General features: G+C 38.4%; 2 protein-coding genes across 2 annotated transcripts; both read left to right on the plus strand.

Moving 5' to 3' along the window:
- The first annotated feature begins 284 nt into the window (after positions 1–284).
- clptm1l (CLPTM1 like) lies at positions 285–10,947 on the plus strand. Its single transcript, XM_062436178.1, has 18 exons — positions 285–542; positions 2,019–2,244; positions 2,412–2,506; positions 3,180–3,369; positions 3,537–3,718; positions 3,829–3,907; positions 4,306–4,423; positions 4,690–4,784; positions 5,120–5,204; positions 6,076–6,179; positions 6,500–6,565; positions 7,033–7,083; positions 7,501–7,583; positions 7,705–7,739; positions 7,883–7,938; positions 8,046–8,090; positions 8,435–8,550; positions 8,651–10,947. Exons 2-18 carry the CDS (start codon positions 2,080–2,082, stop codon positions 8,733–8,735), a joined length of 1,650 nt encoding a protein of 549 aa, XP_062292162.1. The 5' UTR covers positions 285–542; positions 2,019–2,079; the 3' UTR covers positions 8,736–10,947.
- A 916-nt stretch (positions 10,948–11,863) lies between these two features.
- rplp1 (ribosomal protein lateral stalk subunit P1) lies at positions 11,864–14,267 on the plus strand. The gene is made up of 4 exons (XM_062435785.1): positions 11,864–12,070; positions 13,073–13,147; positions 13,731–13,845; positions 14,134–14,267. Exons 1-4 carry the CDS (start codon positions 11,999–12,001, stop codon positions 14,214–14,216), a joined length of 345 nt encoding a protein of 114 aa, XP_062291769.1. The 5' UTR covers positions 11,864–11,998; the 3' UTR covers positions 14,217–14,267.
- The last annotated feature ends 647 nt before the right edge of the window (positions 14,268–14,914 follow it).

The raw sequence follows: 14,914 nt of genomic DNA on the forward strand, positions 1-14,914 counted from the left end.
GGGGTACTAATGTAGCCTTCCGTGTGTTCTGTCATTATTAGCAATTTGAGTTTTGAGTTTCACAATGAATGAAAAGTGCGTTAAATATGAATTATTATTATTATTATTATTACCATAATTATCATCATCATCATTATTATTATTATTATTATTATTATTATTATTACCATCTCAACGTAATTTGATTAATATCTTCGCGGAATGCGGTTGGGGAAAATATAAGGCTGTTGTCTCGGTAACCTGACGTCTCGCGTTACTAACCCGCCAAATCCCGTTTAAGGAAACAAACCAGGAAACGAATGGCGGAAATATTATAGATCCACCTCACGCTTTCAGCTGACAACTTTTTTTCTAGGACAGTTCCGTCTTTTTCCCACCCTGAATGGAGAGGCCCGGCGAGCAAGCAACACAATCTTCAGCTAAAAACGGCGGACGGATTTGAAGAAACGATGTCGTCGCGTTTAATTAGCAGGCAGGATGTGGTGTGAAGTGAGAAGACAGAGAGCCAGCAGATCATCCAGCTGAGAAGAGTCCTGTCACCGGTTTGTTTTACCTTCACGTCTGCATATTACTCTCATTAACCCTTTTATGTGATGCGACAAAATATAAGGGGAAAAATAAGCACTAAAACCTCAACATTGCCAAATCAGACACTGTGTGAAATGAAGTGAAGACAGCAGATTTTTACAGAGACATCAGCAACCATATGGACATCTTGGTAGCAAGTGTCTCCTAGTTTGATCAACTTGAATGGATTAAGATAGCCTCTAGCCTATAAACAATCAATCAAATGGTTACAAATGAATACAAACAATAAATAACTGGTTTCTATTAATCATCAAGCAAATAAATAAATCCCCGGTAACGTTAGATGTGTCAATAACTGGCCAACCTGTCCACAATAAGTCCATTAATTTGAATAATATTGGAAAAATATGTGTGTGAATGTACGGACGTGAAGTTTAACAATGACTAAACCAGACAAGCAGGTTCTGACAAATGTTCCCGGCCTGCTATGTTCTGTACTTATTGACAGACTTGATACAGTGATTGTGGGTTTGACACAAAAGACAGAAAAGACCTGTTTCAGGTATGTTGTCGAAGATTGTCACAGGTACGGCTTAAACTGTGTGGACACCCTACTCAAGGTTTGGTATGGCTCAGTCATTCATAAGTCATATTTGACATTGTTGTATCGGTGTGTAGGGCTGCAACTCATAGGCTGATTATTTTGTCCATTCATCATTTACTCAGCGAAATGTTTTTAAATAATGGTGGAAAAATGGCATCCAGTATTTCTTAGAGCTGACATTGATGTCTTTCAATTTGTCTGACAAATAGTCTGAAACCAGAGTAGGCATTTCTGGCACTACTTCACCTGTTTCCAAGGTGCGTGGAGAGGGAAAGAAGTCTGAAGAAGGTTTTGAACATTAAACAGTCCAAAACAGAAAAACTTCACTTTAGAGATGTTGGATCTAAAGAACATTCTGCATTTTTGCTTGAAAAATGACAGAAATGAGCAGCTGATTATCAAAATAGTTCAATTTTCTTTTGATCCACTAATAGATGAATTGACTAATCATTGCAGCTCTGTTTGTGTGCTTCTAACTATGTGGGATCAGTTTGGGGAAGGCTCCTTTCTTGTTTCAACATGACAGTGCCCCCATGCATAAAGTCATAAAGGAATTATTTTACTAGTTTGGAGTGGAGAAACTTGATTCGTCAACACTGAGCCCTGAGCTCTGCCCCTTTTAACACTTTTTTGCCTTATCACCCAAAATCATTGTGGTAGGGTGGGAGTAAATCCCTGCTGTCAGCTTCCCAAATTTTGTGGAAAGACTTACTAGAAGAGATGAGGCTGTTAGAGCAGCAGATTAACGTCTATGATTTGGAAATTAGATCTTCAACAACTACAGTATGTATTATTTGGGTGTGAGTTAAGAAAAGAAGCATTTCACCATCTGATGAACAAATACTACTCTACACTCACTCCTCTATTTACGACTCCTCGTTTGCAGACATATGGCCGTGCTCCTGAGCTAGCCGAGGTAGACAACGCAACAAGACAACACTAGCATAATGTTCCTGAAAACATCTTTCACCTCCCTGATCGTGGGGGTGTTTGTTGTGTACGTGCTGCACACCTGCTGGGTGATGTACGGGATAGTGTACACCAAACCCTGCGACAACCCCAAAGGTGGCAATTGTATAACACCCTTCCTGGCAGGAAACCCTAAACTGCAGGTCAGTGATGTGAAATATGATATGATATGGTGTTCACTTGTCCCTGTGGGTGGTTTGGTTTGATGTGATCGTGATATTGTGTGCCTAACAGATCGTGTTACACATCTCCCTCCATGAGGAAACTGCAGGAATGTATCAGTGTCTATAATATCTCTCTCTGTACACAGTTGAGTATCTACACTGCACTGCGGCCCAACGCTGAGGGAGGACATACTCTGATCCACAAGGAGGAAGACTTTGATGTCAACAGCAAGTTTGAGAAGTTGGTGGGATTATTGCTTTGTAGTAAATAAGTAATGGAAATGGAAAAAAGCGGAAAATTAATTTTTGCTGTTGTCAGATATGATTTGTTAAGTCAGATTTGAGGTTTTAAAATAGCTGATTGACTCTGAACTTACAGTTTATTACTGACATAACCACGCACTTATTCAGATTTAAACATCAAAAATACATTGCTGATCATTTCTTAATTATATGAGAATGTCATAACAGTCGTACTGCCTACATTCATTTAATTGCTACAAAGTGAGGTAAACACTTAAACACTTACAATGCAGGCAATCATTAGTGTGATGCATGCATAAGATCAACATAATTATACATTTTATTCATACAGAGCCTTTAAAGGCACTCAAAGACACTTTACAATGGTAAACAAGTTAGTAAAAAGAAGTTACACACAACAACATCAGAACAGCAGGAAAGATAGTGTTAAAGTAGGAAAAAATTGCAGTAAAAGAGAATAAAGGACCACAAATATAAGACTTATTCTGATATACAGTATCAGAATAAAAAATTAACCATTTCACACAGGGCCACAGTATATAAAAAACTGCGCGTCACAGTAATTCCAGGTTAGGTTTGTAATGACAAAAGACACAGCATGGCTTAACCCTGCAGCAGTGTGTTTGATGGCGTTTCTTTGTTTCTTCCAGGATAATCAATGTCTCCCTCCCTAAGAAGACCCGTAACAACGGAACCTTATATGCACTAATATTTGTCCACCAAGCTGGCGTCACTCCATGGCAGGACCCACGACAGGTCCACTCAGTGGCTCAGCTCACCACGTACATGATCCCTAAACTGCCTGAGATCTCTCTGATATCCGGCGAGGATCAAACACAGGTAAGTTTGTTGAAAATGATCAGGTTTTCAGATATTACACAGGAACAAGCTGCTCGAGAGGCCCACAGTCAGATCTTCTACAAATGCTCTCTGTTATTATCATTATCAGAATATAATGACGTCAACAAAATAATGATAATGCTTTATTTTCTATATGTACTTGTCAGGGTCAGAAAGACGAGGCCCAGCAGAAGAAACAGCGTGATGGTAATTCAGCTGCTGGAACTGCTTCCACATCCGATCACCCAGTTTCCCACTGGCGCACCCGCCTCACGCTCAACATCGTCGGCGATCACTTCCTGTTTGACAGAGAATCCCTGCCCAGTGACGTCCATAGATACCTCAGAGTGTAAGAGAGTGGACACACACAGACATACACTGTTGATCTGGATGTGTTTTTGGCGTTCATTTAAGATGGAGACTTGATCAGAGGATTTTTTTTTTTGTCTTGTGTTTCAGATTCCAAAATGGTAAGAAGATGGTGTATCTACCTCTGCTGTTTGTTGATGAGCTCAGCAACCGGGTCAAAGACCTTGTGGTAAGCTTTCGATTAAAAAAATAAATTATGTAACATCCTGGAACTCAGATTCCCTACGGCAGATTTAAAAAATGCAGTGTTTTTTCTGAGTATTCATTTTCCACCGGAATTCTTTTAAAGGAAGAGTGCAAACAGTTATACAATAACCCAATGATGCAGCACTGCTATGATGACCCAGGCACTTGTTGATTTGTTTCCAGTTACCTGAGCCGTGAATTGTCTCCTGCCTCAGAATAATTTCAAGCCTAACCCAGTCTCAGCTGAATAGCACAGAGATGCAGTGAAAAGTTAAAGTTAGATTTTTTTAGGCTAATAGAAAGCAGGATATCAATGTGTGTATAAATTAGTATCTTAGAAGCTCACTATGGAAAAAAATGTACTTTTGTTTGCGTTTGTAGGAGATTAACGGCACCTCCATGGAGCTTCCTTTGACCATCTCTTACGACTCGATCTCGCTGGGAAGACTGCGATTCTGGATCCACATGCAAGACGCTGTTTACTCTCTAAAGCAGTTTGGTATGTCTCTCTCTCTCTCTCTCTCTCTCTCTCTCTCTCTCTCTCTCTCTCTCTCTCTCTCTCTCTCTCTCTCTCTCTCTCTCTCTCTCTCTCTCTCTCTCTCTCTCTCTCTCTCTCTCTCTCTCTCTCTCTCTCTCTCTCTCTCTCTCTCTCTCTCTCTCTCTCTCTCTCTCTCTCTCTCTCACCTACACACTTAAAACACAGTTATGTCCAGGAGCCATGTACTCCTAATATCCTATATCCATCCATATCCCTGTGTGCTGCAGGTTTTACAGAGAAGGATGCTGATGAGATTAAAGGGATCTTTGTGGATACCAACCTGTACTTCCTGGCTTTGACTTTCTTTGTAGCCGCCTTCCATGTAAGTCTTACTGCAAAGCCACATAATACAGTGTAATCAGTTATTATCAGTAAGTGATGAGTCTACACACTGTCTGCTTTCGGTAATGTGTGTGTAAAAAGCTGCTAGGCACGTTACTTCATGCACCTTACTTCAGGCAATTGGTGTTCAGGTTGAACATGGATTGTTGAAACTTCTTCTCGGTCTACTACTGACCCTGCTCTGGATAAAAGTGTCTGCTAAATGAACACATTTAAATGTAAAATACAACTGTCTGAGGTGTAGGGATAATAAAACTATGAACAATTAATTATTACTGACAGAAAAACATCTGTCGTGTCTGTCACATTTTGCAGCTCCTCTTTGACTTCCTGGCATTCAAGAATGACATCAGTTTCTGGAAACAGAAGAAAAGCATGGTGGGAATGTCGAGCAAAGCAGGTGGGCAACTTAACAGATCACAGCTTTACTTTCTGCTGACATGTTACTTTGATTTGTTTTGATTATTATTGTTTTTTGTTTCCACTTATTTTTTGTTTACAATTTGCCTTTCTTTTTATTGTCTACCTTTTTAATATATTGAGTCATTTCATTTTCTTATATTTATCTTGTTTTGCTCTTTCATGTTTTATTGATTGTTTTTTTAATTGTTTCTTTTGTTTTTATGTAAATCCCAAGACATAAATGAAGAATAATGAATAAACATGCTGTAATCTGCCGTCTAATACACCATTCAAACAATGCAAGGCATAATATTGGAAAGCAGATGGCAAAGTTGGAGTAGCTTGAGTGGAGATTCACCTGCACACTATATGTTTAATTTAAGATTAAATAGACCATGAACAATACAGCATGTAAAACAAGTGAATCTACAAGAAACCAGGCATCAGTGTGTTGAGGCATAATCTTTGAATCCGGACTACTGGGGGGCCAGATGTCACACTGTGCTTCCTTCTGTTCAGTTTTTGGATTTATAAACAACAGCAGTAGAGTAAGAGGCACACTGCATGTTTGCTGGCAGGTAGTGAAAAGAGCCATATGCAAAATACTGCTGTGGAATATTTCACCTACAGCAGTGTAAGCAGACCACATGGTGCCACATTTACTGTACTTAATATCCTGAATGGTTCTCTAATTGTTAATTGTCTAATTGTTACAGAAATGCTTTGGTTTCCTGTTGGATGAAACGATATCCAGAAAATATCTGAATCTATTCTGGACCAAATAATTCACCAGAATCAGAATCAGTAACCTTAAAAGAGGCAGTATCTAGACAATATCTCATTTTATATGTGTGTGTTTTGTGTTCCAGTGCTGTGGCGGTGTTTCAGCACCATAGTGATTTTCCTCTATCTGTTTGACGAGCAGACCAGCCTGCTTGTCCTCATACCTGCTGGCATCGGCTCTATCATTGAAGTAAGAACAAATAACACCTGAAACACACACAAAAGCTCTCTGAAGTGCACATAAACACACAGGCACACACACATATATCACCCTTATATATAGAATAAAGGCTTTTGTAATGTCTGTGAAAAGAGAACTTATTTTTACCACATGTTCCCTCATTTTAAACTGATGTAATGCTATTTTTAAAAACTTGAGTTTGGAAATATTTTCAATCATATGATTACATACAGTATGATCATTGAACCCAGATTGAGTCTAATAATTAACTCTGACTCACTGTCTTTGATTAATGTATGATATTCTGTGTGGATGGTTTATTGTTGCAGGTATGGAAAGTGAAGAAGGCTTTAAAGATTCAGGTTTTCTGGAAAGGAGGCAAACCAACATTCCTGGTATGTATTTGCCTGGCATTTTCTTTTAACCACTCAATAGTCTGAGTATTGAGTATTTGTTGATGGTAAATGAATAGATGTGTGAACCATCAGCACAGTTTTCCCTCTTGCTGCATGGCTTCCTATCAGTAGATTTTATTCATTTTGTCTGCCTCCAGCTGTCATAAAGCGGTCTCCTTAATAACTGTGGGTTGAAATTAAAGTGCAGAGCAGATAGCTGGAGGCACAGTCACATTGAGGCCATGATAAATGAATAAAGTAAACAAATATGATGATGCAGTAGTGCAGAAAGTACACCATACCCGAGATGGATACAGTGATGTTGTAATGGGTTTAAAAGGATAATGCTACAATGAACAAATACTGTCTGCGTCTGCAGCATTTTTCCGTGTTTTCCAGCTTTTATACTTTGAGGAAATGTGTGCCGAATGTAAATTTGCTTGTGTTTTTTCTCTTCTGTAAAACAGTTCGGCAAACTAGATGAATCAGAGAGGAGAACAGAAGAGTACGATACTCTGGTGAGACACACGCACTCACACACAGACATTTAACACTTAACAGAGCAGCTGTGGTGACACTTACACAGTTTCTACTTTATACTTACTTTCCACAACAATCAAGAATATAATACGAGAACAGAAGCATTTGCTATGACACCACTAAACTGCGAAGATGAGAAATGATCACAACAGCATTTTTTCCCCAAGCTTGACATCTTAATGTTAGCCGTGATTGCAACACTCAGGGCTGCATTATAGTACATAACATATATTGAGGGATTAGTTCACCCAAATCACAAACATGTCATTTATCTTTGCTCTAATTGTATCTAAATGTGAGTTTTAAGTGTTCCACTGAAATAGTTGTACTATCTTTCAAGGGATATTTATAATAAGTTCATTCATTTATTGGACTCTTGCTGTGTTTCTCTGTAGGCTATGAAGTATCTGTCATTCCTCCTGTACCCGCTCTGTATTGGAGGTGCCGTGTACGCTCTAATTTACCTACGATACAAGAGGTAGGGGGTCTGTGTGTGTTCATAACAAGCACAACACTTACTACACGATTATTAATAATGTGATACAGTTGTCATGAGTTTTCTATGTATTACTTATTTTGACTGACTCTTCATGTTTTAGTTGGTACTCGTGGTTGATCAACAGTTTGGTGAACGGTAAGCTGTAACACTATAGATAAAACATATTTTACTGAATATATGAACCAATGCATTATTAGCTGTAGTAAATCATTACCACTGTGGCTCTGCCAACATAATCCTAATAATCTCAATAAATTCATCTCATTTTGACTGTATAGGTGTTTATGCATTTGGCTTCCTCTTCATGCTTCCCCAACTTTTCGTCAACTATAAGGTCAGTTCATAAAGGCTCTGTTCAAATAGAAACGACTAGATTCGATTTCTGTTTTTTATTATTTCAACATTTCACTAACTTATTCTGCTTTGTTCTTCATTCAACAGCTGAAGTCTGTGGCCCACCTGCCCTGGAAAGCTTTTATGTACAAGGTGAGGACACACAGTAGCTCCAGCTATTGAGTTCTTTTAACTCAATAGCTGAGTGCTCATGAACACGTAGCAACAAATAAATGATGTTTTGGATTTAGATATGTGTTGTTTCATTGATACAGATTGATCAGTCACTAAATGTGCTCTGTGACAGGTGATTTATGGATCGATGCATCTATCAGCCAGCTAGATACCTCACTAAAAACTCTCTTAAGTCTCATAGAACATTACTCAGTATTATTTTCCAATATTAAATAATAGTTATTTTAGTTAAGTCACATTCACTGAATCTACATTAGTATTTTCTTTAAATGGACAGATTCATATTAATTTATTGTTTGCAGGCATTCAACACCTTCATCGACGACGTGTTTGCCTTCATCATCACAATGCCAACGTCCCACAGACTGGCCTGTTTCAGAGATGATGTGGTGTTTCTCATTTACCTCTACCAGAGATGGTACACTCACACGCATACACAGGCATGCACATAATGCTAATTTCCTGAAGTTACAGCAAAATAAACCCAACACTTTGCTTCTCTCTTCCTTCTTCTTCAGGCTCTACCCAGTGGACAAGACGAGAGTGAATGAATATGGAGTTTCTTACGATGAAGAACCCAAAGGAAAGACTCACGAGGACTAGAGAGGAAAGATGAGTTTCCGTGATTTGGTGTCTGCTGGTTTTGTCTTCAGTCCGCTGGTCTTCATTGATTTCATCTCGTATCAGCTGAGCTGGTTTAATCGTCCAGAGGCACCAAGAAAAATTGTTGTTTCTGGTCAGTTAATTGTAAATTGACCAGACACATTCTTTTGGTTTTTCGACTTTTTTTAAAATCCCGTCCCATAGTGAAAAGTGTTTTGAAAGGTCAACATCTGCTCATCTGCTTTTTGCAGTCTGGAGAGGTCTTTTTGTTTTTGACTGGACCAGAGGATCAGTATGATCAATCTGTAATATTTTTCAAACAGATGCAGCAACCTGGAAAAACTTAGTTGGTGTGAAATGGCTGGACAGCACTGTGGTAATGACCTGAGTTTAAAAGGCACTGCTCAGTTTTGGTATGAAAGAATACACTGATGACTACAGTAACTCTACCATAGTAAATATTGGTGGCAGCTTTGAGCTTTGTCTGCCATAAATTTCGCTCTTCCTGTTTTTCAGACATTATGTTTATCCACAAAAAGTCACATTCCTTATCTGTTGGAACAGCTCCATCCGGTTAATATCACTGACAGCCTATTTTAGCCTTGACTTCCAGCTTTGGGTGTTTGCAAATTGTGCTACACTGCAGGAGTGTAACATGATTAATTCAATTGGATGGGACTCCTGTTTTAAGCCGAAATCATTTCTTGAGAAGCACTGTAAATATTGTACTTTCAGAATATTAACTGCAATGTCAGAAAGGGATTATTATCATTTTAAACATTTGTGTTTACAAATTAACTACATTTTGAGAAGGGCCTGGTTCAGACCACTTCGGGAAACTAATTTCTAAATGCATATATCCAGCAGTTGCAAAACAAGAGCTGCTTGGTACATCTGAGAGAGCTGCTTGTTTTACACTTGCCCGATATCACACAAGCTTGCTTTCATGTCAAAGGGCAACTGAAGATGTCTGTGTGACCGCAGAGGGCTAAAAATACTGTGCATTTAAAAAATATAGAACTGTATCCACTAAAGATAGGTTAAATTACCTGGAACAAAGGGCTTGGGCAGATGTGAGCTGGCCACATGTGTTTGCTTTTTCAGGCACTTCTATTCATATTATCCAATAAGTGTGAAATCTGATATGCTGATTTTAAACTGATAATTACAGTAATGCCCATATAATAGACACATTTTGGCAGTGCTGAAACACAAGTGAATGCTTTATTTGCTCAGTTAAATATTCTTGATGCAGAATTTGAAATAATGTGAAATTGTGTTGTTTTTTTAAATCCTCGCTAAAAAGGCAGTTAACAATTTACCTATTATAGAACGTATCAATATGTAGACATTTCAAAATGTGTATCCTAAATTATCTTTAAAAAACTTAAGTTAATTCTAGAACAAATTCCAGAACGAAAGATCCTGTTTAAATGACCTAAAAGTGGGAAGAGAGGCTTAAAATTGACGGCAATTTTTTCAGAAATTTCAAATGAATTGCTTTGCTTTAAGAATTTCAATAATGAATAATCTTAATCTGAATAATGGCTTATCTACATATAACGACTGCAGCACAGATTAGTTGCCATGGTGGCTGTATGAATTGCCTCACCATTCCGGAATCTTGAATTTGAAAGTTGTAGAATCTGTTGTGTTGAACTTGAAAGTTCTATAATTTATTCAGTTGAACAGTCTGAGCGTCCGGTTGCGTCTAGAGTTTTACTTCACTGTGACACAGAAGGGTACCGATGAAAGCCACACTGTCCTTTCCATCCATTCTAGTTTTGTGGTCTTACCTGCTTAAGTATTTTGTTAAAATATCTGGGCCAAGAACATATATTAGTGCCAAATGTGAGAATGATTCTTTGAACTATTTATGAGCTTTGTAACGTTCACCATAAATGATCCATTTGATGCTTTTAAATACACTGTCGGTCTGGGAAGGTCAACTGTAAATTTAAGACTTGAAGAAAGTATTACTTAAATCTTACTTCACACATTTGTCACATTTTGATTGTTGTTGTGTTTGTGATATGTTTTAGTTCGTGTTCAGATATCAGGATATATTAGGTCTGTCCACAAAGGTCAGTGCAGGTTTTCTATTCCGGTTAAATGCAGCCAGCAGAGATTTGCCAGAAATATGCCTTGAAATGGTTTTACTCATTGTAATGTTTGTGATTTTGAGGCAATATGATGAAATAAAATTGACTGACTGAACACATGAATGGCAGTGATTTTTAAAACCTCCAGATATCTGTCTTCAGTACAAATGTTCAGGTTTTACTTCAGGTGATAATAGCAACAGGACTCAAACAAAGCATGCATATAGACTTTCACTATTCTGAAAACATATGTTACCTCGTTCAAAATGTCTGATGCACTATATTCACAACTTTTTTTGTACAGTATATATTAATTATTGCAACTTGTCTAATGAGAAGAAATGTGGGTGAGTTTTCTATATTATAATTTACACTAAACAAAAATATAAACGCAACATTTTGTTTTTGCTCCCATTTTTTATGAGCTGAACTCAAAGATCTAAAACAGTGTCTATATACACAAAAGAACTATTTCTCTCAAATATTGTTCACTAATCTGTCTAAATCTGTGTTAGGGAGCACTTCTCCTTTGCCAAGATAATCCATCCCACCTCACAGGTGTGGCATATTAAGATGCTGATTAGACAGCATGAATACTGCACAGGTGTGCCTTATGCTGGCCACAATAAAAGGCCACTGAAATGTGCAGTTTTGCTTTATTGAAGGGGTCTGGGGGGGGTCAGAAAATCAGTCAGTATCTGGTGTGACCACCATTTGCCTCACGCAGTGTAGTAATAAAGTGTGTTTATGAATTGGCAAAAAACCCACTTGAAAAAAAGAAAACACATTAAAATCAAAATAAACGTTATAGAAATAATAAACTAAATGTGTCATAAAACATTTCCGGGTGTTTAATTGTAATCGCAAGGCTTTTGTTTGTGTGTAATTTTGATTGATTTGGCAATCGCTTCATTCGTGCCTTCATTCATTCATTATGGGCGACGTCTGTCGTCATTTTGTGTGCGTACTGACGTCGCAGACACGCAATTCGACGCAAGGTATATATTCCAAGTTCCCGCCCTCCATCCTCCCTTTCCACTACAGGAAGTTGACGTGCCTAAGGTGCTCGGTTCTTCACCCGAAGCTAAGGTCTGCAATCCGGCGACTAGCACCGTTAAATTTAGGCATCCGACGCCAAAAATATAACATCCAACATCTACAATGGCCTCCGTGTCCGAGCTCGCCTGCATTTACTCCGCTCTGATCCTCCACGACGATGAAGTCACCGTCACCGTAAGTGCCCCGCTTCTCCCGTTCAAAGTCCGGCTAACGCTGGTCTAATGTACGCTCCAGAGCACTGTTCTGATCGGAGAAGCCCTGCCTAGCAAAGATAGAGAGACTGGGTGCTGTATTGGTGAAATACGTTACTATAATGTCACTAAAAATGCATGTTGAGGAGTGTATATGTCAAAACAATTCTATCTGCCGGCTAAAATGGCGGCAAGCTAGTTGCTAACGTTAGGCCACGTTTCTGTAAACGGGGCAACAAGTGTCTGTATTGTCACATTAATGAATTAAACTTATGGTGTGATTACAGGGTTTGTTACTCACCTCGTGTGTTGAATCATTCAAGCAATTACAAGTCTTAACATCCGCTATTCACTTAGTGACAGGTGCTAGCTTAAACAGCACCTCAGTCCAGCCTTAAATACTCGGAAATTGTAACTTACCACCCTGTAAACTTAAGTACATAACTTCTCCACATTATCTGTTCTGCTCTTGAAATTAATTTATCACAGTGGACCAGTTGGTTGTCTCCTGTTGCCCAGACAGCTGGGTACACGTGGATACTTGACATCAAACCATTAAGAGAATCAGGGCTCAGCATGCTACACAACATAAACATTTTACTTCACCTACATCACTAGTTGGGCAGCAACATACACTAAAGAACAATAAGTAGTTCAACAATACAAAGACAGTAGTAAAAAATATTGGTTACAAAAGTAGAATTGGTGTCGAATAAGATACTTTATAACAGATCATGAACTGTCTTAAGTGTTAATTCATCAGTATGAATTGCAAGTGGGGGACATTTCATTAAATAAATGGATGAAAATGGAGTAACAACAGGTTTTAAGTATCTAAAGTAGTAGCAGGAACACTCAGCTCATTATAGAATGCCTTTTCCATCCCTGTCATAGTTTTTGGTGCATTGGTAATGTCTTTATTGAGTACTATTCCAAGATCAATAAAGTGTGTTTTTCTAATAAAATGTGTGCTCTGTGTCTGTAGGAGGACAAGCTGAATGCTCTGATCAAGGCTGCTGGAGTCACTGTGGAGCCCTTCTGGCCAAGTCTCTTTGCCAAGGTAAGCTGTCAACACGTGATACACAGACTGCTCTTAAATCTGATATTATGAGTCAAGTTGTGAGATATTTCATAAGGGATGCTACGCATGCAGAGTTTATAACTTGGAGGACTTTTTGGAAAAGCCTCTTATGTTCCTGTAGTTTGAGTCTTTTCAGAGATGCTGCTGCTATACAGAATATAAGAGACAAGCTTGGAGTTGCTTTTAGTCAGGTTTCAGTTAGCGAGTTGCTCTGAAATTTGTCCAAAGATTAGTAGTGCTGTATTTGGGTTTACCTTTTCTGACACTTGTGGCTCAGCAGTTGTTTAACAATAACATTTTGGATGCTTTATTAACAGTAACAGTTTGCTGTAGATGAGCAGAATCATGTCTGAATATGATGCAGTTTGCAAATGGTCTGTGTAGAGTATTTGACTATTGTAGTAGACAGTGTTTCTTATTTTTAGAGTTTTACTCAGGTACTATTAGCTGACATTACTACAACAGTGTTACTGAAGCAGTTTTCTCAATGCATCCTATCATCACAGACAGAAGAATTTAACATGTGAAAGCTGTAACACTGACATGAATGTTTGTGTTGTAGGCTCTGTCCAGCATTGACATCGGCAGCCTGATCTGCAACGTTGGAGCCGGAGGTGGAGCCCCCGCTGCTGGAGCCCCAGCTGCTGGAGCTGCCGTCGCAGGCGGAGACGCCCCAGGTAAATAGACACATATCTTATTTGGTTGAAAGAGGTTTTTAGAGGAGCTTGATTGTGACACTGGGGAAATTGATCATTGTTTTTGTCACATTAAATGTAAAAAGGATATACTTGCACTGATTACAGGCAGCAAAAAGTTTTTGTAGGTGTGAGCTGAACAAATATTAATTTTATTTGACATGTTAGGGCTTTGATAGCAAATTCCTCATGGTTAAAATGGTGTAAAATAGCTTGACTGTGAAATCTGCAAAATGTGTTAACCATAAACCATCTTGTTTGCCCCTACAGCCAAGGAGGAGGAGAAGAAAGAGGAGAAGAAAGAAGAATCCGAGGAGTCCGACGACGACATGGGCTTCGGTCTCTTTGATTAAAAAAGATGTTTTTCTAAGAAAACACACAATAAAAATACAAAAATAAAAGTACAGCTTGACTTGTCCTTCTTTCTCATTGTTCTCCCCTTTGATACTTATCATCTGTCATTTAAAACTATAATTTTAACATGTCTCAGCTGAAGTAGATGATATAACTACTCCAGCAACAGACTTTGGGACATTAAACTGAAATTGGCTGATACATCTCTAAAATGTATATTATATTGAAATTAAGTGAACATCAGCTGAGTACCATTTTTGTGGGTGAATGACATGAGGGAGAAATTATAGTGGGGCACACACTAATAAGAATAGAGCAGAAATTGGGTCAAGGTGAAATGTTGTAGAGCAAGGGACAGTGGTGTTGAACTAAAACATCAACAGTCATAGCCCGAGATAACTTATAACAGCACATTAGTGCTGGTGTAGTGAAATTGACTCGTACACTGAACTGTGTTGGTTTAATACAAATTATCAGGCTTATTAGCCTGTTTAATGATGAGTGCACCATCCTTTGGTTGTGTCTTTTGGTTCAAAAAATTTTAATCCTTATTTGAAACGTCCTCTCAGGATACGACACTTTATTTTTTGTTTATTTTTACCAAAAACAAAGCGATATAACTGACTGGTTTTTAGCTGCTTTGTTTAAAACGAGCAAGCTTCTTCAGACCGGGGTACTTCTTTTAACTGGGTTGCTG

Source organism: Scomber scombrus, chromosome 16 (genome assembly GCF_963691925.1).
Source record: "Scomber scombrus chromosome 16, fScoSco1.1, whole genome shotgun sequence".
Classification (NCBI taxonomy): Eukaryota; Metazoa; Chordata; class Actinopteri; order Scombriformes; family Scombridae; genus Scomber; species Scomber scombrus.